Here is a 23,852-nt window from a genome sequence, read left to right as displayed (position 1 = left end):
TTTTTCGATACAGTTTCTTTAAATAATTGTACAACGATGGTTAATTTGTGATTAATTTATTTATTCTACTTTTTAATTAAAAAGTAATTAATAATCATAAATGAACAATTTATTGAGAAAACATCAAATGAAAATAATAAAAGACTGATTTTCTGTTTTTTTTTTTTCCTCTGAAAATTAATTTAAAATTTATTCATTTTGGATTATTCAAAATAAATATGTTTTTGCAAACAGAAAATTATTTGTAACGAGGGTATATGAGTCTTTTTACTAATAGCATTATTGGTGCACGGTCTAGTAATGAGCATGCTTATTATTTTATTCAGCTGACGCTTAATATAATTCATTTAACAACTATTTAATCTTTTAAATAAATTTTAAAAGCTAACGTGATAACCTTTTGATTTTTTTATTTGAGATTCTTAAAAATTATATATTTTTTTTTATAAATATTTAAATTCTTAATCAAAATTTAAAAATAAAAACAATTTTAAAAAATTATATATTTTTGTATTTTCTTAAAAACTAAATAAAAATCTAAATATAGATAATAATTAAAAGCTTAATTTCACAAAATTAAAACCTAAAATTAATTTTTTATTAAATGAAAAAAAAAATTAAAAATAATAATAAATCAAATAGTCATAATATTGAATATTATTTTTAAAAAATATTTTGTACCACTGTATAACGAATCAAATATAACATTCAAAATTATGACTTTCGAAATGGTCAATAATAATTTATTTTCGTTATTTTTTTAATTAATTTTATATTTTTAGGCTTCAGTTTTTATTATTAGGGCTGAATTTTGATTATTGATATTAATTTTTTGTTAATTATGATAATATATATTTAATTATAATTAACAATAATAAGTTAGAATTTGACTGGATTATACTATTTTTAAAAGGAGTGATTAAATTTTAATTTTCTGAAAATTAGGGGACTAAATTTAGACTAACTCAAATTTATAAATAAATTTAAAACTCCAATCCAATATAAAACAATTAATTATTTTGTATTGTTTTTGTTTAAATTCCCCTTCTTCTCTGCTCCAAATCTCATTCCTACTCCCTCTGTTCTTCTGGGTTTTTCATAAATTTTCTCACCATCCAAACAGATTCTCATTTTTCTCTCAGATGGAGAATGTAACATACGAAGAGGTGAGTTCATGTTTTTTTTTTCTTTTTCTTTTGGGATTTTCCCGAGAAAATGAATGGGAAAATTTTGAAAATTTGCAGGAATTTATAGTGAATTCACGTGGGTTGAAGCTCTTCACGTGCAGTTGGGTTCCGAAGAACGAAGAACCAAAAGCTCTGGTTTTTCTCTGCCATGGCTACGCCATGGAATGTAGCATCACCATGGACAGTAAGTTTTTTTTTTTTTTTCCTTCTTATGATCATTCCCTAAATTAGTCGTTATTATTTTAAATTTAAAAAAATAAAAAATAAAAATTATATTTTTATTTTGAATAGGTAGTGCAAGGAGACTAGCAAAGGAAGGATATGGAGTTTACGGGGTTGATTATGAAGGACATGGGAAGTCCTCTGGGTTACAAGGCTATGTTTCGAGCTTCAATAACGTAGTCGACGACTGTTCTTCGTTCTTCACTTCCATAGCTGGTAATTAATTCATTTTCTTACAATTATTTGGCTTTCTAGAGGTCAGAAGTTCAAATTTCTAGAATTTAATTTATTTAGTACATAATTACGAGCAGAAAAGAAGGAAAATAGGGAGAAGAAAAGGTATTTGATGGGAGAGTCAATGGGAGGAGCAGTGGCTGTATTGGTACACAGAAAACAGCCTGAATATTGGGATGGAGCCATCTTAGTTGCTCCCATGTGTAAGGTCATTTTTTTACTCCTTTATTTTTATTTATTTATTTATTTATTTTTCAAGATAATTAAGCAATTGGAGATATAATAATAAAATTAATATGTGATTGATGTGCAAGCAAAGGTTTGTTAAAGGATTGCATTAAAAAATAATTAATACATTATTATTTTAATTGACATCTCAACAAAAAAAAAAAATAAATAAATAAATAAAAAAATAAGTGATTTAGATCTACAGGTTGGACTTTTTCCATACGTTGGAATCTTGAAAAGCTAATCTCGATTTTTTTTTTATTTTTTTTATTTTGACCCATTTAATATTTATTTTCTTTTTTATTTTAGAAATAATAAAAAAAGAGGGACTAAAGGGTAATTTCCTATTTAAATTATAAATAATTGGGAAATTTAAATGTATTTGATTTGATTTTTATGTTAATTATTTAATGAATATGTGGTGTGGAATTTGATAGATTGCTGAGGACATGAGACCAAATGCTTTGACGATAAGTTTTCTGACAAAGCTTTGCAAAATAATTCCAACCTGGAAAATTATTCCAACTCAAGATATTATTGATATTGCCTTCAAAGTCCCTGAAATTAGAAAACAGGTATTTATTTTAATTTCCAGTTTTGATTTTATTATTATAAATGCAAATAATGAAAAATAATGCTGTTATTTGCAGATTAGGGAAAATCGGTACTGTTACAAAGGTCGACCTCGATTGAAAACTGGCTATGAACTCTTGAGGATCAGCTCTGAACTTGAACATAAGCTTGATGAGGTATTTTTGTTTTCTTTTTATTTATTTTTGTGTTTGTTTTTTGTTTTTTTAATTATATGTTGGTGTCTTGTTTAGGTTTCTGTACCATTCCTCCTTCTTCATGGTGAAGATGATCGGGTTACGGACAAATTGGTTAGCAAACAACTCTATGACGAAGCGGTGAGCGATGATAAGACGTTGAAGATGTACCCGGGAATGTGGCACGGTTTGTTGTACGGCGAGACGCCGGAGAATATAGATATTGTATTTTCAGACATCATCGACTGGTTGGAGAAGAGGAATGTGAAGTCGGAATTAGAGAAGAAATATGAAAATGATCGTCGAGGTGGTTTGGAATCCAAGCAACAATAAATTCATTAATTGTTCGTATTGTAAATATTTATGAGTAAATTTGAATATCAATTTCAAAACGTTTGTGGTTGATTATTATTTAATTGTTAAATCATTTTATTTTAAATAAACTCTTTTTCTTAGATGCTGTGTTTAAAATTTAGCTACCTTTCAAATATTTTGGAAATAAAATTGAAATTATTTGTAAATAAATTGTTAAAGAAAAAGCATAATTTTGAGTTCATTTTGATAAGATGTAAATCTTTTTTTTTTTTTGTAGGAATTATACACATAATGAACCTGTATAAAAACAAGCATGTTAGAATGTGATCGTAAAATTAAACAATAAAACTTGAAGATTAAGGGTTGAGTAAATATATTTTTCATCCAAGTCTCCCCGAAGAAACCAAAATAAACAACTTTCTCGACCCATTTGAAGCAACTCCAAACAGAGCCTTATCGACTCGAAAATGAACAACTCTAACTCGTGTTCACGTATCCACAAAATCCCGAAGGGCACAAAAGAGATCAGATATAACATTCCATCCGAGCGAGATTGATCAACAAAAACTTTCACATTCTCAGGCAGAACTCAGGAGAAAGGTAAAAAGTGTAATGTAAACTCAATAACATCAGTTACAATTAAAGGCTGAATCTATATAAACAACTACATCCTATGACATTACATTCTACATTTTGCAAGAATCCCCAGAAAGAAGCCCGCTTCCTTTATCAAGTACACTGAAGAACATATCTCAAATACAATACACAACCATCATACCTTCATTTTTTCTCAAAACCAGATGGTCATTTGGATCATCTGCTCCTTACCCTACCAAGTATCAAGTGCAAGGGTTGTTTAATGACTTCAATAATGTCAGCTTCAAAGCCATTAAAACCCCATCTAAAGCTAGCTCTTGCAACTCTGACCTGCAAGGTTCAACCATTCAATTTAACACAAATTCCCAACCATCATTTGCTTTACCCCTACACACTATGATATGAAGGAAGAATTTTCACCTTGGCTGTTCGTGCCTTAAATGATCTTATTTCGTACTTCTTCAAGCTTCTTCAGTATTTCTCCGGGAGTTCGGTCCAGTTCGTCGGCAATTTTTCTCTGCAAATCCAGGGGGAGGGTTGGGAACTGCTCGCACAGATCCCCATCAATCACATCCTGCAATGATCCATCAAGATTGGTTAGGTTCTCAAATTCAGATGTTGACTTATGAACGCCACATATGACGACATGCCGATAGGAGGAAAATAAGGAGCAGTTGACTAACGGCAATGCAAGCCAAGATCAAATGACTGCAGAAATTTTAGTTTCAACTTATATAGCAGCTACGATTGAAGAACATATTAATGTAGTTCATGGTAGACACTGTCGCAATATCCACAATCATTCAAGCCATCAATCATGTGCGTCTAACAAGATTGATAAATTCGGAAGGAATTGAAAGAGTTCAAATGAACAAAAATTAGCAGCAGCAGAAAATTTACCTTAACAGGAAAATAAGCCGATCTATAAGCCATGTGATCTCTTCCACATAAAGGTGGATGTTCCTGTCTCAAATGCATCTCCAAGTGAGAAAAGAAATCAACATCATCACGGGAGGTGAAAGCATGCAATGCCCCCAAGCTTCCCATCACTGTACCGTACAAAATGCATTCTCCACCCCCTGGAATCAAAGACGCCTTCTGCAATGATGTGACCACGTCACCAATATGAAACTGTATGATCTCCTCGACTTTGTTAGGTGCCCCGTTAAGCTTTCCCTGCTCCCATTTTATCTTTCCACCTGTTGGATCTTCTTCAATCTCATCCGAGACATCTTGTGGTAACCGCACAAAATAGATATTTCCGAACTTGTCAGCACCAGCCATGGTATCAAAATCCACATGGTATGATGCTGTAAGCCATCTAGGAACAGAATCATCCGCAAATATGTACAGTTGATTTTCATCCCGCCTGTACTTGCAATAATGGAATGACTGCAAAAGCAAATGAGAAAAGGATAGTTTCAAGTTAGCACACACTCGACAAAATAGATGGAACCTTACATGCAAGTTCATAAGCTTTCCTGAGACTTGCAGTTTTCCTTATAATTTCATCGACGAAAACAAAATAAATGAAGTATCCCATAATTAACTAATCTCTCATTTCAAAACTCAATTATTATCATAAAAGATAGTTATGGATGAGGTTTTATTTCACTTGAGAATGATGTCTAGCTAACAGAATCGAATAGAAAATGCAGTCTACAACAGCAGAGGAACACATTATACATGGAGCACATCTGCAAAAAAAGTTTTACATGTTCATTGTAGTGATTACATGCTTTTAAACAAAAAATAAAATTTTTTAACACCTTCGCTGAGTTGTGCTGAAAAAATTCTAACAAGGTGTCTTATCACAGAACAGAAAATTGAAGAAAAGCTTGATATAGTAATAATATAGTGGCATACCTCCTGAATGTCACCAGCATAAATTCGATCACGATATGTCTGAATGGACACAATTGTATTAGGGAATAACTTATTTTCACACTTCCTAAGCAATCTTCTCTTCCCCAAATCATACAATCTGAGCACAGATCCTATCCCCGCTAGTAATCTTCCCTGGAACTGAGCTAAAGCGAGAGGAACACCTTCCACTTGTGTCTTGTGCAAAAGCTCGAGGGATTTTCCATCCTCTAGAAAACGATAAATATGAATATATCCAGCAACTAAACTTCGTTTAGGGAAAAACTGCAGCCCTTTTGCAGTACCAACAGCTAAAAGAGTTCCATATTCCTTGTCATGGAAATTCACAGTACAAACACTGAATGCCGCTTCATTGTCTTGAAGCTCCAGCAGACAAGTTGTAGTGGCTGACCGAGGGTCAAGAACTCGGATGCAAGAAACCCATTTTTCGGACTCTGCCTTTGGGTAACCATAATGCTCATCAGATAAAGGATCATCCTTATCCTCATCATCTCCTCCATTCTCCATTTCCATTTTGCCATTCCCATTTTCTCCAGTCCCTGCAGCCTCAAAACATTCTTTTCTAGCAGCTTCTCGCTCTTCTGCAGTGAATGCTCCCTGATCACTCTCAATTAAAACCAATAGTTTTCTCCTAGGATGAAGCACAAACTTCCTTGGAGTGTACCTGAGTGGAATAACTGTTTCATTAAATGTTTCTCCCAATCTCTCAATGGTAAAAACCCTCAAGAAATTTCCTGCTACAGCAACCACACCTTCAGCACACTGATCCGATGAAAAAGAGGAAGCATATTCCAGAGTTTCATATGATAGAGGCGTCAAAAGAAAATGTCCTTGATGAATATAACCAAGCCAAGGTCTACTTGAGAGGCAAAGAATTGCACGCCTACCCCTCAAAATAACAGAAAACAGTTTGGGTGCTCTTAGACCTAAGAACCGGGATCGGGAATCAGAGAGCTGACCTGTCACCATATCTACTACTGTTCTGAATAAAACCCCAGAATGCAAAGCAGCATTTAAGAAAAGGCTAGCAGGATGATCAGCACCATCCTCCCCACCTACTGATGCCAGAACTTCAAGAAATAGGAGAGATTCTGGAGCTGAAGAAACACTTTGCACACTTAAAATCTGCATACAGTCATCAGGATCCAATGATAGAATTCGTATTGTATTGTCATAAGAACCAACTGCTAGGAAACGAGAACGTTGTCTCCCTTCAGGTACTGGGGCAATGTCCAAACAGGCAACATCTCCAGACATTTCATGCTTTTCCACTTCCATCAACTGACCAGTCATGTCTACCTCAAAATAAATAAGTTCTCCCCCACTCAGGGCAATCACCACTTGAAGCCTATTAGAGCCAACCTTAACAATGGTCCTCTTACCTGGAGTTCTCCATTCATTAATACGTCCATCTTCCCTAATATGCCTAATGCCATTCGGATGGACTTGCATAAGTGAATCATCACCTATCAAAGAAACAGCAAGGGAAGGGGTAGTGTCCAGAAATCCACTATCACTGACTTCTTCAACTGTCTCACCAATGGAAAGAACAAGTGTTGCATTCGCAAATGACACAACAATGTATGCATCAAACTCGTCGTTGATGTTCTTTTTCACAGTCCAAACGGCACTAGGAACACCAGGAAGTTCTGACACAGCCATTTCACTGATGGCCAAACCAGGTCTCAATATTCGCAGAGATGATCGAGGCCCACGCCCACAGAGAGTAAATATCTGGGGTGTTTCTTCCTCAAAAAGATTTATGACTTTCATGTCCATTATTGGCATTAAACTCTCTACTTGATCAATTCTAACAAGATTTTTAAGCCTCCTAGGCTGGAAAAAGACAGGCTGAAAACCTTCTTCAGTTTCCATCAGAGTAGCAGAGGAAGACTCAACATCAGCATCATCCCCTATCGCTTGGAACTGGTATAGAGAGTGATTTCCAAATTCTGAGGCAGCAAATAGGAATCCAGACTTCAACACACACATTGAAGCTGTAACGGGAATTGTATCGAAATACTTAATCTTCAGTTCTTTGACACTGTCATTGTTGTGTTCCAAAGTAACCTTAAAAATATCTCCATACTCTGTCTGTAAAAGAAAGAAAAACATTGTTTTTTGCTTATGCATAGATGCTGAAACTATAAGCACACCACGTTCAGCAGGTAAGTCTGCACGCCTAGGAATGACAGCTCTCACATCTGGATGTCCCTGATTCTTATAAATAACAAAATTTTCAGCACAAACTAACACTCCACTTGGACCATCTCCGCCACCAGGAACAGTAACTAGCATATTCGCACCATTATCAACAGGCTCTGACCACTTCCTAGAGACATGATTTAGACCAAGATCAAGTTCATAAAAAGTTAAATGCTTCTGGGCCTCACTTGCAGCCACCCCAGTAAAATCTTGATCTGCCTCCGAGTAATCCAACTCAATTGCAGCAAATATAGGGTTGTCAAATCCACAATCAATTCCACAAATTGAATAGACAATCGTATGTGACTTGTGAGCCTCCAGTGGCGAAGAAATAGTAAGCCTCGCTACAGTATCTCTATTCAACACGTAAACGAGCTTCTGCTTCTCACAAGCCCCAATCATAACAGCCCTCCCTTTAGGATCAACGGCCAAATATTGCCCCGGAACAATCCGACGACAACCAGACTTCCCAAAAGTCTCCTGATGTATCTTATCAAACACATTTTTATCCTTATTGTACTCGAGAATGACAATTCGCCCCGAATCAGACCCAACAACAATATAATCTTTCTGAGACCCAGTAAGCCTGAATTGAGCTAAAGACCGAATCGCACCAAAAATTTCAACGGAAAGCAGAGTTTGGATCTTACCACTATCATCGGGACGAATGAGATCCAGGACCTTCCCTCTGGCCACAACTATCTCCTGTGTTTTTCCACCGGAGAAATTTCCATTTATAGCCGAAACAATCCCGGTAGCTCGTTGCAAAGTGAGGTTGTAAAGATACATAGCTCAAACAACTGCAAGAGGGTTCACTCTACTTCGGCGGGAAAATGTAGAGAGAAACGAGCTTTAGGGCTTAATGATAAAGAACGGGGGTTTTGAAAGGCTTCAGGAGAAGTTCGTCATGAAGACGAAGGTGAAGAGAGGAATTTGGAGCTGTAAACCCCGGGAACTGAAAATGCGTCAGAAAAATTGCGATAATTCGAGTGCGGTATAAACCCTAGCAGCCCGATTAAAGGAGACGATGAGCGCGGCAAAGCAATATTGGCCAACTCCCGACTTCGTTCGAATCTAACGGTTCAGATTTTGAAGAAATTGATCCGGGTTTACGAATGCGTGCATGTACAGGATTACAGAAGGGCCCACATGGAGAAAATTGGTATAAAAATTATATATATATAAAAAAAAATACGTCTATACATAAGCCAACTTATCTCATTTAATTTATTAAATTATGAATAAAAATTAAAAAAATTAAAATTATTATATTTAAAGTTGAAAGACGAAAATAGACAATAATTTAAAATAGAAAAAGTGAAATAAGTCGTACATGAAAGTAAATATTTTGATAATATAAATTCTCAAACTAGCTAGCAATATAATAAAATAGATGATAATGGGTTTATAATCTATGGATTCTCTCTGTTGGTACCGGATATTTTGGGGAAATCTAAAGCAAAGGCATGAGAGCTTATGCTCAAATTGAAGCATATCATACCACTGTGGAGAGTCGTGTTCGTCTAATATGATATCAGAGTCAGAGTTGTGTTTGTCTAACATGGTATTAGAGTCATGCCCTAAATTTAATCGTGCCAATAGATTGGTAAATCCTAATATGGTATCAGAGCCAGAGTCGTGTTTGTCTAATATGGTATTAGAGTCGTGTCCTAAACTTAATCGTGCCAATAGATTGGTAAATCCTAAAAATGTCGAACAAAGGACTCCAAAATGTTCGAGGGGAGGTGTTGGATGATGAAAGTCCCACCCCGGCTAATTTAGGGAATGGTCATAGGTTTATAAATGAAGAACCCACAATTAATATTGACTTTGAGTCAAATATATAATATAGGATTCTCAACCGATCCATTTGTGACCAACCACGAATTTGAGCTTCATATTTATACGAGAATGGAGGTTTAGGTTTCTTAAAAAAACCAACTCCATTTTATGTTCCAGCTCCAATAACTTCTCTGTGAATCATTGAAAATGAAAAATTATAAGAACCCACGAGCCTTCTCCTTCTTCTTCATCCAATTCTCTCATTTACCAGCTCCAAAACAAATGGCTAAACCCACGCCTCTCTTCTTCTTCTTCTTCTTCTTCTTCGTGGCTTTCACTGGTCTCCGATCTGCCATTTCCGCCAGAGTATTATTCGACGATGAAGTCGACGCCGAATCTCTGCCCCAGACGGCGGCCGTTGCTCCTCCTCTAGACACCATCCCCTCGCCCGCCGCCACTTTCCCGGCAACTCAGGTTCTTACCAGCACAATTACTTTACCTGTTCCTTTATTTGTCTTTTTTTTTTCAAATGAAAACTAATAGTATTTAAAACATAAATACAAATTTGGTTGGTTAATGAATTTTTCGATTTAAATAAATAAAAATTTTATAGATTGAATTGTTGATTTATGAAATTTTTTAAATTAAATCCATTAATGAGATAATTGAGAGTTTAAATAAATAAAAATTTTATGAATCGTTGGGTTATACCATTATATATCACATATTTATCCAATAACTATTTAATTTTAGAATTATTATTATTTTTCTAAAAATTAATCTTTTATTCTTTATAAATAAATATTTTACTTGAGTTTATTATTTATATTTGAATAAAAAGATTGGTATCTATAATTAAAATTTAATCTTACGTTAAAATTAATTTTTATTATTTAATATAACTTTTTTAAATAGCCGAAATGATTTAGTAATTTTATCATATTAGATTAGATTATTTGCGAGGTTTTATTAACTAAATTCAATTAATTTTTGACCATAAATCATAACCAGATCGGAACAACCACACAACCGTCAACCTCCGGCAGCCAGATTCCGGCAATCACTCCAGCTCCAACCACCACCAACGAGGAGGAAGACGACGACAATACAACCCCAACCACTCCAACTGGGCCTCTTCCAACGGCGGCGAAGGGCACCGATGGACCAATTTCATTTTACATGCATGACATCCTGGGAGGCTCCCATCCATCAGCCAGAGTAGTGACCGGAATCATCGCCAACTCCGACGGTAGTGGCATCGCATTCTCAAAGCCCAACGACAACTTCTTCCCAATCCAAGGAACACTCCCTTTACTCAACAACGACAACCTTAAAAACATCATTAACAACAACAACAACCTCCCTTTCCTAGCCGGCTTCAACGGCGCCACCCAAGGCAACAACTTGCTCCTTCAAAACAGCGCCAACAACGGCATTCTCAACGCCGATGACAGCAACCAACCCTTCGTCACTGCCGGCCAGCTCCCTTCTCGAGTCACCCTTCAGCAGCTCATGTTCGGATCCATCACAGTGGTCGATGACGAGCTGACCGAAAGCCACGAGCTCGGCTCGGCTGTGATGGGTCGAGCTCAGGGGTTTTACTTGGCCAGCTCATTGGATGGGACCAGCCAGACTGTGGCTCTGACGGCGTTGTTTCACGGCGGCGGACATGACCATGTGGTTGAGGATAGTATAAGCTTCTTCGGAGTTCACCGGACGGCGACCGGAGAGTCGCCGATTGCGGTGGTGGGAGGAACGGGGAAGTATGAGAATGCAAAAGGGTATGCGACGGTGGAGACGATTCATCATCAGGAAGATCAACATACCACAGATGGTGTGGATACTCTTATTCATTTTAGTGTTTATCTCTCTTGATAATGGTTCCGGTTCGGGTTCGGGTTCGATTTTAGGTTCGGGTTTGTGTTTATATATATTTTAATGAATGTTATGTTGTCTTAATTAACATTGATAAGCTCTAATTATATTTTATCAACATCTTGAAAATTATGTGTATTAAAAACTAGTTAAGGTTAAATGAGGAGCTTAATCTTAATTTGTATTTATTTGTTTCATAAAATTTATAATATTATGGTTAATTAATTTTTAAAATTTTTTGGTCTACAATATAGATTGAATTTTATATTTAATAAAATTTTTATTTTGTGTGTAACATTTGGTGCGAGTTTTAAAAATTTAAATCCGTCTACAATTAGAATAATTGATTTGAAATCCGTCTCAAATTATAAATATCCAAAAGTAACAAAAACGTAAATGAAACGAATATTTCATATTTGATTAAAAAACAATATCTGCGGTCGGTGGGGAATTTTGAAAGCACAAATAATTTTAATATCTACAAAAACGAATATTTTAAAATTAAAAATTTAGAATATATTTGTTATATTAGTCAATAATAATAAAAAAAAAAGTAATTTCAATTGAAGCATATTAAATTTAGAGTAAAATGAGTCCAATAAAAATTATTGAAAAAATAAAACAAAACGAAAAGAATCAAACTTTTTGAAGATGCGGACAAGATGTCTCGTGCCATACATAAAACATAGGACATGTGCATGAAAGTAATATTTATTTTGGATAATATTATCTAAAACAATATAATGAAACGTTCAAATCTTTCATCGTCGTGAATTTCCACATTTATCCTTTTTACTATTTACCATTTCATAAAGTCTTAAATTTTTCTATATATATAATTGCAGAAGTAAAAAAAATGTAATTTTTTAAATTATATATTTGAATTTATGACTTTTAACTCCATGGGCTTATAAAATATCCAACACATAATACAATATCTACCATATGTGTTGATATTTATAAAAAAACGAGTGGTCCAAAATGAACGATGAAGAAAGACTTAAAAATATGACTTAAATATATATTAAAAATATAAGTAGAAACAATTAATAATGAAAGATGTAAACCTTTATAAACCAAATAAATAGATATTTCAATTAATTTTGCAATTTTTGTTATATTTAATTTGTTGATTGAGACAACAATAATAATAATAATTATTAAGGAAAATTTGATTCTCAAACCCATTGAATAATTATTAAGTATTTTAATTTTTTTGAATTATTGGTTCATGTGTGTCAGGAAAGTTCTAAGGACTAAAATCTCTCGGGATATATAAAGAAAAAGACCTCTCGGGATATCAATAATTCACCCACCACTGCCAAAAGGACCCATAATTTCGATATATACCCACGGTTTTCATAATCGCCGCGAGCATCGAACATTGAACATTGAACATTCCCCCTCTGCTGCCCACTTGATCTGAAAATGGCCCTCGAAGCTGCGGTCAAGGCTGCCGTGGGCGCGCCCGATCTTATTGGGGACTGTATGTTCTTCTTCTTCTTCCCCTTTCATCTTTACAATTTTGTTCGAGTTTTTTTGTGTGTCAATTTTGCGATTAGGGGTTATTTGTTTTTGGGGGTATTGTAGGCCCTTTCAGCCATCGGGTTCTGTTAACTTTGGAGGAGAAGAAACTTTGCTACGAATTGCATCTCATTAATTTATCCGACAAACCCAGTTGGTAATATCTTGAAACTTGGCTTCATTTTGGTTTCATATGGGGTTGTGTTGATTGTTAATGATTTTGGTAGGTTCTTGGAAGTGAGCCCCGGAGGGAAGGTGCCGGTGGTGAAGTTTGATGGCAAATGGGTATCTGATTCTGATGTCATTGTGGGGATTCTTGAGGAGAAGTACCCTGAGCCTTCGCTTGTTACTCCTCCTGAAATTTCTTCTGTGTAAGGCTTTTCTTAACCTTTTTTTCTTCGTTTTGATCCTTTGTTCTTTGTCTGAGTGAAACCTATGGCTTCTGTGTGTTGTGTTTGCTGTTTGTCGGGCTTTGATGATAACCGATGGTTTCAACGGTTCAGATTTGTTGAATTTTGATAGTGCTTGTTGTGTTGGGGGTGATCATAACCCACATGTCTGTGTTTCTGTGATGTGTCCATTTTTTGGTCCTGTTGCAGCTGATTTTGTCTTCTGATTATGATTGCCATGTTTTTTTTTCTCTGGTATGGAGTATGACTGTCAAGTAGCTGCTTCTTTTTAAGAAAATGTGAGATCGTATGATTGGAGAACGAAACGAAATATTTATTGTAAGGGTGTGGAAACCTCTTCTAGTAGAGGCGTTTTAAAGCTGTGAGACTAATAGTGATATGTAATGGACTAAAGCAGACAATATCTGCTAATAGAAGCCTTGGGTTGTTACAAATGGTATCAGAGCCGGATACCGAGCAGTGTGCTAGCAAGGATGCTAGGCCCCTAAGGGGATGGATTGTGAGATCCCACCTTGGTTGGAGAGGAGAACGAAGGATTCCTATAAGGGTGTAGAAACCTCTCCTAGTAGACGCATTTTAAAATCGTGAGACTGACGGTGATACGTAACGGATAACGGGTTAAAGTTTGTACTTTTAATCTTTAACTGGCTTTGACGACAACTTAATACCAGTGTGAGATCCCACATTGGATGGAGAGGAGAACTAGGTGTGAAAACTTCTCTCTAACAGACGCGTTTTAAAACTTTGAGAGAAAGTCCATAAGGGAAAGTTCAAAGAGGACAATATCGGCTAGTGGTGGACTTGAGCTGTTACAAATGGTATCAGAGTTAGACAAGTGGTGTGCTAGTAAGGTGGGTGGATTGTGAGATCCCACATCAGCTCGAGAGGAGCATGAAACATTTCTTAAAAGGGTGTAGAAACCTCTCCCTAACAGGCGCATTTTAAAATTTCGAGGGGAAGGTTAAAAGAGAAAGCCCCAAGAGGACAATATCTGCTAGTGGTGGGCTTGGGTTGTTACCAATGATATTAGAGTCAGACACCGAGCGGTGTGCCAGCGTCCAAGGGGGTTGGATTTTGAGATCCCACATCGTCTGGAGGACGAAGCATTCCTTACAAAGGTGTGGAAACCTCGTTCTAACAAACACGTTTTAAAACCTAGAGAGGAAGGCTAGAAGGAAAAGCCCAAAAAGAACAATATCTGCTGGTGGTGAGGTTGGGCCGTTACATTAACCAGCAAGATTGTAATTCTCTCTACTTTGGGTTACAGGGGATCAAAGATATTTGATGCATTTGTAAAATTCTTGAAGAGCAAGGATGCAAACGATGGTTCAGAGCAGGCTCTCCTCGAAGAGTTGAAGGCATTGGACGAGCATCTCAAGGCACATGTATGCATGTCTGAAACATATAACAATTATTTAAAAGTGTTCATGATTTCACTCCTCACATGATGCAATCCCACATGGTGCCAGGGTCCCTATGTTGCTGGAGACAAGGTAACTGCTGTCGACTTGAGTCTTGCACCAAAGTTATACCATCTTGACGTTGCTCTTAGCCATTTCAAGAATTGGTCTATCCCCAAAGAGTTAGCCAGCTTAATCGCCTACAAAGAGGTACGATGTCGTTGCACAAACGTTACATAGCTTGTGGGATGCGAGTTCATCTAGTTGTTGCTTTTGCAGTTGCTTTTCGCTCGAGAATCGTTCGTGAAGACGAAGGCCGAGCCGAAATATGTGATTGCTGGATGGGAGCGCAAGGTGAATCCTAAATGAATCAAGATAAGTGTTCACCCCAAGTTATGAAACCATTGGGGGTTTAATCTTGAGAATGGTTATGTGTTTGCTATTTTCCGTTGTTTCCCGAACTAGTGTACTTTCATATATGCCTCAATAAAATAAATGCATTTAAAACTCGGAGGTTGATGATGATGCGCGATGAACCAAAGTAGACATTATCTATTAGCGATAGACTTAAATTCTCATCAATTTCTGCTCTATTTTTATAAATATGAAAAATAAATATACAAATATAAATGGAATGGTCGACAAAAATTACCTTTAGATATTTAATACTTTTTAAGAGTATTATTCCTTTATTAATATTCTTTAAGAAAAAAAAATTCTATTAATATTTGGCTTGATCCATACATTTGACTTGAACGGTAATTTAATCGTCATATTTTTTATATATAATAATATACTTAATTTTTTTTGTAAATTTTTTTAATAATAAATTTAATGAATGTGTAGAGATTTTTACATTAAAATTAGGGCTTGGATTAATAACAAAGACATAAAAGAAAGAATTGAAAACAAAAATAAAANAAAAAAAAAAACAGAGACGTGGGCTTCAGATGAGCGCGAGCTCCAGTGATCTATGAAGATGGGCGAATTTCGGATCATATTCGGAATCGAAACTCTTTAAAGGTACTTTTTCTTGGGAAAGAATCCTTCCATCATATCGATCGATGCCAGAAGTCTCCGAAGAAAGGCTTTGAAATTTCTCGAGACACCGAGTTCCTGGCTGGATGTTCTGTACCTTCTTATCCTCATCCTATAATTTCCCCGATCCGCCATGGCAATTGAGAGTACACGGCTGCAATTTTTACCCAAATTCCCGCACTCACTCGCCATTCATATCATCAGTTTCTTCTGTAATTCCCACTTTCGAAGTTCCCCAGTTGCTCCATCGATCAGAAAATGGCCATTGAAGTTGCTGTCAAGGCTGCCGTTGGTGCACCCAATGTTATTGGAGACTGTATGTTCTTCTTTCCCTTTTATCTTCTCAGCAAAGACTTATTGGATTTTTTTTGTTTCAATTTTGCGAGTGGGTATCGTTTTTTCCCCTTTTCTTGCAGGTCCTTTCTCTCAGAGGGTTCTCTTAACTTTAGAGGAGAAGAAAGTTCCTTACAAACTGCATCTCATCAATTTATCCGATAAACCCATTTGGTAATTTCTCGAAATTTGGCTAAATTTAAGCAAATGGGGTTATGTTGATTGTTAATGATTTTGGCAGGTTTTTGGAAGTGAGCCCAGAAGGGAAGGTGCCTGTGGTGAAGTTTGATGACAAATGGGTTCCTGATTCTGATGTCATTGTGGGGATTCTTGAGGAGAAGTACCCTGAGCCGTCTCTTGTTACTCCCCCTGAATTTTCTTCTGTGTAAGGCCTTTTTCCATTTGATTTAGTCCTAGTTCCATGTCTTAGTATATTTCTTTTGTTGAGTAATGTTTTCAACAATTCAGATTAGAAGTACTAATCCAGATTAAGACAACTTAATCTTTAACTGGTTTGGTTGAAGAATTAAAATCATGACACTATTTCTGAACTGTATAATTTCTCGTTTCACTACCTTATAATCCACGAAGCAAGCATTTGAATCATAATTTGGCTCATAGGGGATCAAAGATAAATGGTGCTTTCGTGAAAATGTTGAAGAGCAAGGACCCGAATGATGGTTCGGAGCTGGCTTTGCTTGAAGAGTTGAAGGCGTTGGATGAGCATCTTAAGGCTCATGTATGTGTGTTGAGTATATCAAACAACTATATTAAAGCATTTATGATTTTACTCCTCATTTTCGGCTATGCCATGCGGTTCCAGGGTCCTTATGTTGCTGGAGAGAAGGTCACTGCTGTTGATTTGAGTCTGGCACCAAAGTTGTACAATCTCGATATTGCTCTTGGCCATTTCAAGAAGTGGATATCCCCTGTAAACTTAACCAGTTTATCCAAATACAAAGAGGTATGATGTAGGCCTGATGTTATATAGTTTGTGCTTTATAGTTCAATCAGATCATTTTAAGCGAGTTTCAGGTTTATATTTGTTATTAGTTTCTTCTTTTGCCTTCTCTGTGCTTAGACTTGTCTAGCTTCTTAGATCACCTGCAGTTTGAGTGCGGGTTGCTTTCGAGCTCAACTAAACTCGAACCTGCGGTAATGGCGTGTATGTATGACTTATAGAGAATCCTAGGATAAACTATGTGCTTCGTTTAAGCGTAGACAGTCAGATTCAATGTAAATACTCTCACTAAACTTAGTTTGGTATGCACAAGTCAAATTTGAAAGTGACGAGTGGGGACGCGAGTTCATCTAGTTTCTTGGTGTTGAAAATTATTGGGATCAGTATTTGTTTTAGACCGAGCAAATAAATATGCGTGTTTTAAACAGTAAGAAAAAGGGAAGAATAGAAGGGGCAGGAGGGGAGCAACTTAGTGTGGACAAGTATACAATGGATGCACAATATGATTCTGTTCAATTGTTGTTGTTTGGATTGATCTTGCAGCTGCTTTTCGCTCGAGAATCTTTCATGAAGACAAAGGCTGCCCCAGAACACGTAATTTCTGGTTGGGAGCCCAAGGTGAATGCTACTGCAGAACCTGTAATTTCTGATAGTGAGCCCAAGGTGAATGCTGCTGCAGAACCTGTAATTTCTGATAGTGAGCCCAAGGTGAATGCTGCCGCAGAACATGTAGTTTCTGATAGTGAGCCCAAGGTGAATGCTGCATGTACCAGGAGATGTTTTCATCCCAAGTTATGAAATTATTAGTGTTATAATCTTAAGCGTTGGACTGTCGTTGCTAGGCCATTGAGGTTGCTGTCAAGGCTGCTGTTGGTGCACTCGATGTTATTGGAGACTGTATGTTCTTCTTTCCCTTTCATCTTCTCATCAAAAATTAGTTTCGCTTTTGGGTGATTTTTTTTCTTCTTGCAGGCCCTTTCGCTCAAAGGGTTCTTTTGACTTTGGAGGAGAAGAAAGTTCCTTACAAATGGCATCTCATCGATTTATCCGACAAACCCAGTTGGTAATATCTCGAAACGTGGCTTGTATTTTAGTTCCAAAGAGGGTTTTAACTTTAAGCAAATGGGGTTGTGTGGACTGTTAATGGTTTTGGCAGGTTCTTGGAAGTGAGCCCAGAAGGGAAGGTGCCGGTGGCCAAGATTGACGACAAATGGGTTCCCGACTCCGATGTCATTGTCGGGATTCTTGAGGAGAAGTATCCCGAGCCTTTTCTTGCGACTCCACCTGAATTTTCTACTGTGTAAGGCTTTTACTTTTTTGGTTTGATTTATTCCTCGTTCCCTGGCTGATTATATTTCTTTTAACATATGAAGCTTGGGCCTTATTTGCTTTCCATCCACTTTTTGTTGAGTAACAATTTCAACAATTCAGATCTCTTTACTTTGGCTTGTAGGGGATCAAAGATAAATGGTGCTTTTGTAAAATTCTTGAAGAGTAAGGACCCGAATGATGGTTCGGAGCAGGCTTTGCTTGAAGAATTGAAGGCATTGAACGAGCATCTCAAGGCTCATGTATGCGTGTCTAGTACTTCGAACAACTATATTGCAGAGTTCATGATTTTACTCATTTCATATTTGGCAATGCTATATGGTACCAGGGTCCTTATGTTGCTGGAGAAAAGGTTACCGCTGTTGATTTGAGTCTGGCACCAAAGTTATACCATCTTGATGTTGCACTTGGCCATTTCAAGAAGTGGATTTTCCCTGAAAACTTGACCAGTTTATCCAAATACAAAGAGGTACGATGTCGTTGTAGACACGTTATATAGTTTGTGATTACAATTCAATTTGATTTTATAAACTAGTATCAGAAACATTATCGTCGGTACGAGGCCTTTTGGGAAAACCAAAAGCAAAACTATGAGAGCTTATGTTCAAAATGGACAATATCATACCATTGTAGAGGTTCGTGGTATGAGGCCTTTTAGGAATGCGAGTTCATCTGGTTTCTTGGAGTTGGATATAGTCGGGATCGATATGTGTTCGAACAAAACGAAGGGTGTTTGGCCTAGGCAAGAGAAGGGTGAAAATAGAACGGGTGGGAGGGTGGCAACTTGATTATATGATATGCTTTGATCAGTTTGTTATCGGTTGGATTGTTGATTGTGCAGTTGCTTTTCGCTCGAGAATCGTTTGTGAAGACGAAGGCTGCCCCGGAACATGTAATTTCTGGTTGGGAGGCCAAAGTGAAAGCTGCATGAGCTGTTGATGCCTGATGTTTTCATCCCAAGTTTATGATCCTAAGCTTGGGACTGTCGTTGCTATGTCCTATGCCTCATCATCAAGAGTGCCTATGATGTTTAGAAATAACTCTATTTCTTCTCTATTGCATATTGATTATTCTGCAGATGTATTAACTCACACTCAATTACTAACGAACAACATTGTTAAAACATTTAAATTCAACGTCTTTTAATGAACACTTTTACTTCCTATATACAATAAGAACACTAATCTAAGATTTTATCAAACAGTTCAAACAAAATTTTAAATTTTAAGAACCATTGATTCTCAATTATAATTTTATGATTAGAAGCTGGAGACATTCCGACACAGGTTGGACTTGTTGAGCTGATAAAACTTCAGACGAGCTACAGCGATCTCCCTTTGTCCTGTTTTTTTGTCAACCCATCAGTGATAAGGTTGATGAATATGGGAAATTTTTGGGATCATATTCGAAACCCATGAATCAATCAATGTCAGAAGACTCACAAAAAAGGCTTTGAAATCTCTCCCTTCTGTACATTGTTATCATCTTCTTAAATTTCCCCGATCCGCCATGGCAATAGACAGCACAAAACTTCAATTTGTACCCAAATTCCTGCCCCCCTCGATCAGAAAATGGCCATTGAAGTTGCTGTCAAGGCTGCCGTTGGTGCACTCAATGTCATCGGAGACTGTATGTTCTTCTTTCCATTTCATCTCCTCAGCAAAAACTTGGAGTTTTTCTGTTTCAATTTTTTTCTTTCTTGCAGGTCCTTTCACTCAGAGGGTTCTCTTAACTTTGGAGGAGAAGAAAGTTCCTTACATATTGCATCTCATCAATTTATCCGATAAACCCTGTTGGTAATTTCTCGATTACATTTGTTTTATAAGAAAAAGAGGGGTTTAAAGCAAATGGGGTTGTGTGGATTGTTCATTGTTTTGACAGGTTCTTGGGAGCTAGCCCAGAAGGGAAGGTGCCGGTGGCGAAGATTGATCGTCAATGGGTTCCTGATTCTGATGTCATTGTGAGGATTCTTGAGGACAAGTTTCCAAACCCTTCTCTTCTTACTCCCCCTCAATTTTCTTCTGTGTAAGCCTTCTCTTCTTTGGTTACAGTTTGGTGTAACGCCCACGGCCAGTAGATATTGTCCGCTTTGACCCTTTACGTATTGCCGTCAGCTTCACGGTTTTAGAGTGAAACAAAGCATTCCTTATAAGGGTGTGAACCTCTCCCTAGTAGACGCATTTTAAAATCTTGAAGGGAAGTTCAAAGAGGACAATATCTATTAGTGATGAGCGTGAGCTATACGATTTGGTTCTGATACTATTGTCCTCTCTTTACTTTGGCTCCTATGGCTCCTAGAGGATCAAAAATAGGCCCTGCTTTTGGGAAATTCCTGAGGAGCAAGGACCCGAATGATTGTTCAGAGCAGGCTTTGCTTAGAGAGCTGAAGGCATTGGACAAGCATCTCATGGCTTATGTATGTTTGTGTAAACTATATCATAAACTAGTTCAAAGTGTTCATGATTTAGCTCTTATGTCTCATGGTGGCAGGGTCCTTATGTCGCCGGAGCGAAGGTAAGTGCTGTTGATTTGAGTCTGGCACCAAAGTTGTACCATCTTGATATTGCTCTTGCCCATTTCAAGAACTTTCATGTCCCCCAAAACTTAGCCTGTTTATCTGCATACAAAAAGGTACGTGTCGTGTGTGTAGAGAATCCTAGGATGAACTTACAACTCAGATATAACCCTACAAGTGTCGACACGAGTTCGTCTAGTTTCTTGGAACTGGAAACGAACAGGATTGATATAGTTCAATCATAATAGAAGGTGTGGGAAGAGGGAAGCTTGGGGTATATGATAGTCTGTGATCAATTTTTGCTGGTTGGACTGTTTTTTGTAGTTGCTTTTCGCTCGAGAATCGTTCGTGAAGACGAAGGCTGCCCCGGAACATGTAATTATGGGTTGGGAGGCCAAGGTGAATGCTGCATGATCCCAAGTATGGGGACTGATTGCCAGTTTCTTATGCCGCCAATAAAACTGTGTATATTCATCATTAAAAGTGGCTGTGTCTAGGAATTGCTGTGTTTCTTCTTCTGTTCATCCGTTTACTAATGCCCACATCTGTTTTTCTCATATGTTCCGTAGTGATTGTTCTTGTCTACTTGAAGCACCAGCACCATTTTGGGAGAGCTTTGGTTGGTGAAATCATGTATATTGGGTTAGTGTGAGATCTCGGTTAGAGAGGGAAACGAAACATTTCTTATAAGGGTGTGGAAACCTCTCCATAGCAGACGCGTTTTAAAACTGTAAAATTGACGGTGATACGTAACAAACCAAAGTGGACAATGGTATCAGAGCTAGACACCGGGTGGTATGCTAGCAAGGACATTGGGCCCCTAAGGGAGTGGATTGTGAGATCCCACATCAGTTGGAGAGAGGAACGAAACATTCCTTATAAGAGTGCGGAAACTTCTCTATTCTAAAATCGTGAAGCTCGACAATAATATAATGAGCCAAAGCAGACAATATTTGCTAGCGGTAAGGTTGAGCTATTACAATGGTATAAGAGCCAAACACTGGGTGGTGTGAAAGAGAGAACGCTGGTCCTCCAAGCGGGTGGATTGTGAGATCTTACATCGGTTGGAGAGAGGAATATAACATTTCTTAAAGGGTATGGAAACTTCTCTAGCATACACATTTTAAAACCGTGAAACTGATGGCTATACATAATGAACCAAAACAGACAATATCTGCTAGTGATGGCTTGAACTAAGACAATATCTGCTAGTGATGGCTTGAACTAAGACAATATCTGCTAGTGATGGGCTTGAACTATCACAATGGTATCAGAGCCAATCTGCTAGTGATGGGCTTGAACTATCACAATGGTATCAGAGCCAATCTGCTAGTGATGGGCTTGAACTATCACAATGGTATCAGAGCCAATCTGCTAGTGATGGGCTTGAACTATCACAATGGTATCAGAGCCAATCTGCTAGTGATGGGCTTGAACTATCACAATGGTATCAGAGCCAATCTGCTAGTGATGGGCTTGAACTATCACAATGGTATCAGAGCCAATCTGCTAGTGATGGGCTTGAACTATCACAATGGTATCAGAGCCAATCTGCTAGTGATGGGCTTGAACTATCACAATGGTATCAGAGCCAATCTGCTAGTGATGGGCTTGAACTATCACAATGGTATCAGAGCCAAATACTAAGCGTTTTAGTAATTATAATATGTTAACAAATTACGGTAAATAACATCAATAAATAATTAATTTTGATTTTTGATAATACAAAAAAAAAAAAAAAAAACATTTTTATTCCAATTTGATTATTCATCATCTCGAATCCCGAAAAATAAACGAGACCTATATATTTTTATTTTCAGTTTCAAAGCAAGGTAAAACAATATATCATTATCAAACATAAACCTAAATATGATAGTCCGGAAGTTTAGACCGTAAAACACACACTGGATAGTGCTAGAGAAAAGCTCGTGATTTGGATGGCTAGAAAGCGCCTACTTGTCCCTCCGTTATTTTGCTTCATTTATATGTCTCTAAAGTCGTGTGAACATCAAATAATAAAGACAAAGAACGAGTGAAGTTATTTGTATTTTCAGTCAACGATGGACGATAGAAGAAGAGTCTTATGTCACCATCTCAGTTACCTTGCAAAATTTACCCAAGAAAATAAAAAATAATTCATGGTAAATATATATCATGAGTAACTACATAACAGCCCTTATTTTTTTACCAGAGGGCCACGTGGCATATTTCAATTGGATATGAACAATGTAAGTCTACTTATGCCATCTAGGTAATCCGTGCATGCATGCATATAGAAATTGCTAGTCATCGGTATCTTGTTTGGACATCATCCTTTGGATCAACCGTCTTGTCTCTTCTTCAACTAATATTCTATCGTCTATGGTTCGAGACTCCGAATAAGCTTCAAAGAACTCTCTATTTTCTTTCTCTAATTCCTTCCACACTAAAAGAAAAGAGAAACCGATGAGGCGAATCACAGTGGAAGAAGAGCGGATTAATTAAAAACGTCAACGAACCAGTACCAGTAGAGGTGATTACGGGGTTGATATTGGCGTGTTTAGAAACAGCTTCCATGCACTCTTCTTTATTCATACGGAAGATCAAACACATTTCAATCAAGCGTTGCACCTATCATAAGCGAGAGGAACGTTTTTTACACATTATCGATCGATCGGAACGGACGGATGAGATTTTACAAGAAAAATATGAAAGGAAAGGGTTACCAACTTACCATATGAATGTAAGCAGCAGAAGAATCAGCCATTATATTTGTTGTGAAGAGCTTATGGGATCAATTGTTTTAAGAAAATTAGTGTATAAATAGAAAAGAAGAAGGGGAAGAATTCAATTGGTGAAAAGGGTTTTGATAACGTGACAGCAATGGATGGCAATGAAATATGACGACTGTGTGGGCCAGCCAGTAGTAGCCGACCACGTGGGCTTTGGGTGATAATTGGTGGGGAGGGGATTGAATGGGATTCGTGAATGACCAATCATTTGTCTTGTTTTGGAACTGGAGAAAGCCTCCTTCTTACCACGTGATCGCTTGGGCCCACGCGATGTG

The 23,852-nt window shown here is 37.1% G+C and overlaps 7 protein-coding genes across 8 annotated transcripts; 5 read left to right on the top strand and 2 right to left on the bottom strand.

The window, feature by feature from the left end:
* The first annotated feature begins 1,038 nt into the window (after positions 1 to 1,038).
* Positions 1,039 to 3,010, top strand: LOC111806173 (caffeoylshikimate esterase-like). The gene is made up of 7 exons (XM_023691549.1): positions 1,039 to 1,166; positions 1,245 to 1,371; positions 1,479 to 1,625; positions 1,721 to 1,851; positions 2,309 to 2,446; positions 2,522 to 2,620; positions 2,696 to 3,010. The coding sequence occupies exons 1-7, from the start codon at positions 1,143 to 1,145 to the stop codon at positions 2,969 to 2,971; spliced, it is 942 nt and encodes a 313-aa protein (XP_023547317.1). The 5' UTR covers positions 1,039 to 1,142; the 3' UTR covers positions 2,972 to 3,010.
* A 455-nt stretch (positions 3,011 to 3,465) lies between these two features.
* On the bottom strand, positions 3,466 to 8,691 carry LOC111806163 (spliceosome-associated protein 130 A). Its single transcript, XM_023691537.1, has 4 exons — positions 5,417 to 8,691; positions 4,451 to 4,942; positions 3,971 to 4,124; positions 3,466 to 3,880 (listed from the first exon to the last, which is right to left on the bottom strand). The coding sequence occupies exons 1-3, from the start codon at positions 8,426 to 8,428 to the stop codon at positions 3,987 to 3,989; spliced, it is 3,642 nt and encodes a 1,213-aa protein (XP_023547305.1). The 5' UTR covers positions 8,429 to 8,691; the 3' UTR covers positions 3,466 to 3,880; positions 3,971 to 3,986.
* A 1,012-nt stretch (positions 8,692 to 9,703) lies between these two features.
* Positions 9,704 to 11,332, top strand: LOC111806154 (dirigent protein 24). Its single transcript, XM_023691526.1, has 2 exons — positions 9,704 to 9,895; positions 10,433 to 11,332. Exons 1-2 carry the CDS (start codon positions 9,704 to 9,706, stop codon positions 11,294 to 11,296), a joined length of 1,056 nt encoding a protein of 351 aa, XP_023547294.1. The 3' UTR covers positions 11,297 to 11,332.
* A 1,285-nt stretch (positions 11,333 to 12,617) lies between these two features.
* On the top strand, positions 12,618 to 15,152 carry LOC111806146 (glutathione S-transferase DHAR2-like). Its single transcript, XM_023691514.1, has 6 exons — positions 12,618 to 12,782; positions 12,887 to 12,977; positions 13,048 to 13,191; positions 14,498 to 14,615; positions 14,700 to 14,840; positions 14,910 to 15,152. Exons 1-6 carry the CDS (start codon positions 12,725 to 12,727, stop codon positions 14,997 to 14,999), a joined length of 642 nt encoding a protein of 213 aa, XP_023547282.1. The 5' UTR covers positions 12,618 to 12,724; the 3' UTR covers positions 15,000 to 15,152.
* A 410-nt stretch (positions 15,153 to 15,562) lies between these two features.
* LOC111806131 lies at positions 15,563 to 19,443 on the top strand. Of its 2 annotated transcripts, none has more exons than XM_023691503.1 (12): positions 15,563 to 15,984; positions 16,085 to 16,175; positions 16,243 to 16,386; positions 16,623 to 16,740; positions 16,825 to 16,965; positions 17,506 to 17,625; positions 17,805 to 17,859; positions 17,935 to 18,025; positions 18,119 to 18,262; positions 18,416 to 18,533; positions 18,620 to 18,760; positions 19,133 to 19,443. In XM_023691503.1, the coding sequence occupies exons 1-12, from the start codon at positions 15,927 to 15,929 to the stop codon at positions 19,220 to 19,222; spliced, it is 1,311 nt and encodes a 436-aa protein (XP_023547271.1). In that variant the 5' UTR covers positions 15,563 to 15,926; the 3' UTR covers positions 19,223 to 19,443. The 2 variants fall into 2 exon arrangements, with proteins under 2 accessions (XP_023547271.1, XP_023547263.1); XM_023691495.1 differs by having other exon boundaries at positions 15,564 to 15,984; positions 17,506 to 17,715.
* A 143-nt stretch (positions 19,444 to 19,586) lies between these two features.
* On the top strand, positions 19,587 to 21,391 carry LOC111806122 (glutathione S-transferase DHAR2-like). Its single transcript, XM_023691483.1, has 6 exons — positions 19,587 to 19,920; positions 19,997 to 20,087; positions 20,173 to 20,316; positions 20,590 to 20,707; positions 20,782 to 20,922; positions 21,131 to 21,391. The coding sequence occupies exons 1-6, from the start codon at positions 19,863 to 19,865 to the stop codon at positions 21,218 to 21,220; spliced, it is 642 nt and encodes a 213-aa protein (XP_023547251.1). The 5' UTR covers positions 19,587 to 19,862; the 3' UTR covers positions 21,221 to 21,391.
* A 1,478-nt stretch (positions 21,392 to 22,869) lies between these two features.
* On the bottom strand, positions 22,870 to 23,590 carry LOC111806113. The gene is made up of 3 exons (XM_023691472.1): positions 23,520 to 23,590; positions 23,311 to 23,416; positions 22,870 to 23,231 (listed from the first exon to the last, which is right to left on the bottom strand). Exons 1-3 carry the CDS (start codon positions 23,550 to 23,552, stop codon positions 23,089 to 23,091), a joined length of 282 nt encoding a protein of 93 aa, XP_023547240.1. The 5' UTR covers positions 23,553 to 23,590; the 3' UTR covers positions 22,870 to 23,088.
* Between the last annotated feature and the right edge of the window lie 262 nt (positions 23,591 to 23,852).

The sequence above is a fragment of the Cucurbita pepo genome, chromosome LG01 (genome assembly GCF_002806865.2).
Source record: "Cucurbita pepo subsp. pepo cultivar mu-cu-16 chromosome LG01, ASM280686v2, whole genome shotgun sequence".
NCBI lineage: Eukaryota > Viridiplantae > Streptophyta > Magnoliopsida > Cucurbitales > Cucurbitaceae > Cucurbita > Cucurbita pepo.
Note: the sequence above shows the minus strand (reverse complement) of the source record. Positions and strands in the feature narration are given on the sequence as shown.

Coding starts and splice junctions, on each gene's coding strand:
- LOC111806154 (XM_023691526.1), top strand. CDS start 9,704: ATGGCTAAACCCACGCCTCTCTTCTTCTTCTTCTTCTTCTTCTTCGTG. Junction 9,896..10,432: donor CCACTTTCCCGGCAACTCAG/GTTCTTACCAGC, acceptor AATCATAACCAG/ATCGGAACAACCACACAACC.
- LOC111806122 (XM_023691483.1), top strand. CDS start 19,863: ATGGCCATTGAAGTTGCTGTCAAGGCTGCCGTTGGTGCACTCAATGTC. Junction 20,088..20,172: donor TTATCCGATAAACCCTGTTG/GTAATTTCTCGA, acceptor TTGTTTTGACAG/GTTCTTGGGAGCTAGCCCAG. Junction 20,317..20,589: donor CCCCCTCAATTTTCTTCTGT/GTAAGCCTTCTC, acceptor TATGGCTCCTAG/AGGATCAAAAATAGGCCCTG.
- LOC111806173 (XM_023691549.1), top strand. CDS start 1,143: ATGGAGAATGTAACATACGAAGAG. Junction 1,167..1,244: donor AGAATGTAACATACGAAGAG/GTGAGTTCATGT, acceptor GAAAATTTGCAG/GAATTTATAGTGAATTCACG. Junction 2,621..2,695: donor TTGAACATAAGCTTGATGAG/GTATTTTTGTTT, acceptor TGTCTTGTTTAG/GTTTCTGTACCATTCCTCCT.
- LOC111806113 (XM_023691472.1), bottom strand. CDS start 23,552: ATGGCTGATTCTTCTGCTGCTTACATTCATATG. Junction 23,417..23,519: donor CTGCTGCTTACATTCATATG/GTAAGTTGGTAA, acceptor CGCTTATGATAG/GTGCAACGCTTGATTGAAAT. Junction 23,232..23,310: donor CCCCGTAATCACCTCTACTG/GTACTGGTTCGT, acceptor CTTTTCTTTTAG/TGTGGAAGGAATTAGAGAAA.
- LOC111806131 (XM_023691495.1), top strand. CDS start 15,927: ATGGCCATTGAAGTTGCTGTCAAGGCTGCCGTTGGTGCACCCAATGTT. Junction 16,741..16,824: donor ATGAGCATCTTAAGGCTCAT/GTATGTGTGTTG, acceptor ATGCGGTTCCAG/GGTCCTTATGTTGCTGGAGA. Junction 18,026..18,118: donor TTATCCGACAAACCCAGTTG/GTAATATCTCGA, acceptor TGGTTTTGGCAG/GTTCTTGGAAGTGAGCCCAG.
- LOC111806163 (XM_023691537.1), bottom strand. CDS start 8,428: ATGTATCTTTACAACCTCACTTTGCAACGAGCTACCGGGATTGTTTCG. Junction 4,943..5,416: donor ATGCTGGTGACATTCAGGAG/GTATGCCACTAT, acceptor TTGCTTTTGCAG/TCATTCCATTATTGCAAGTA. Junction 4,125..4,450: donor CGGCTTATTTTCCTGTTAAG/GTAAATTTTCTG, acceptor GGATCATTGCAG/GATGTGATTGATGGGGATCT.
- LOC111806146 (XM_023691514.1), top strand. CDS start 12,725: ATGGCCCTCGAAGCTGCGGTCAAGGCTGCCGTGGGCGCGCCCGATCTT. Junction 12,978..13,047: donor TTATCCGACAAACCCAGTTG/GTAATATCTTGA, acceptor TGATTTTGGTAG/GTTCTTGGAAGTGAGCCCCG. Junction 14,616..14,699: donor ACGAGCATCTCAAGGCACAT/GTATGCATGTCT, acceptor ACATGGTGCCAG/GGTCCCTATGTTGCTGGAGA.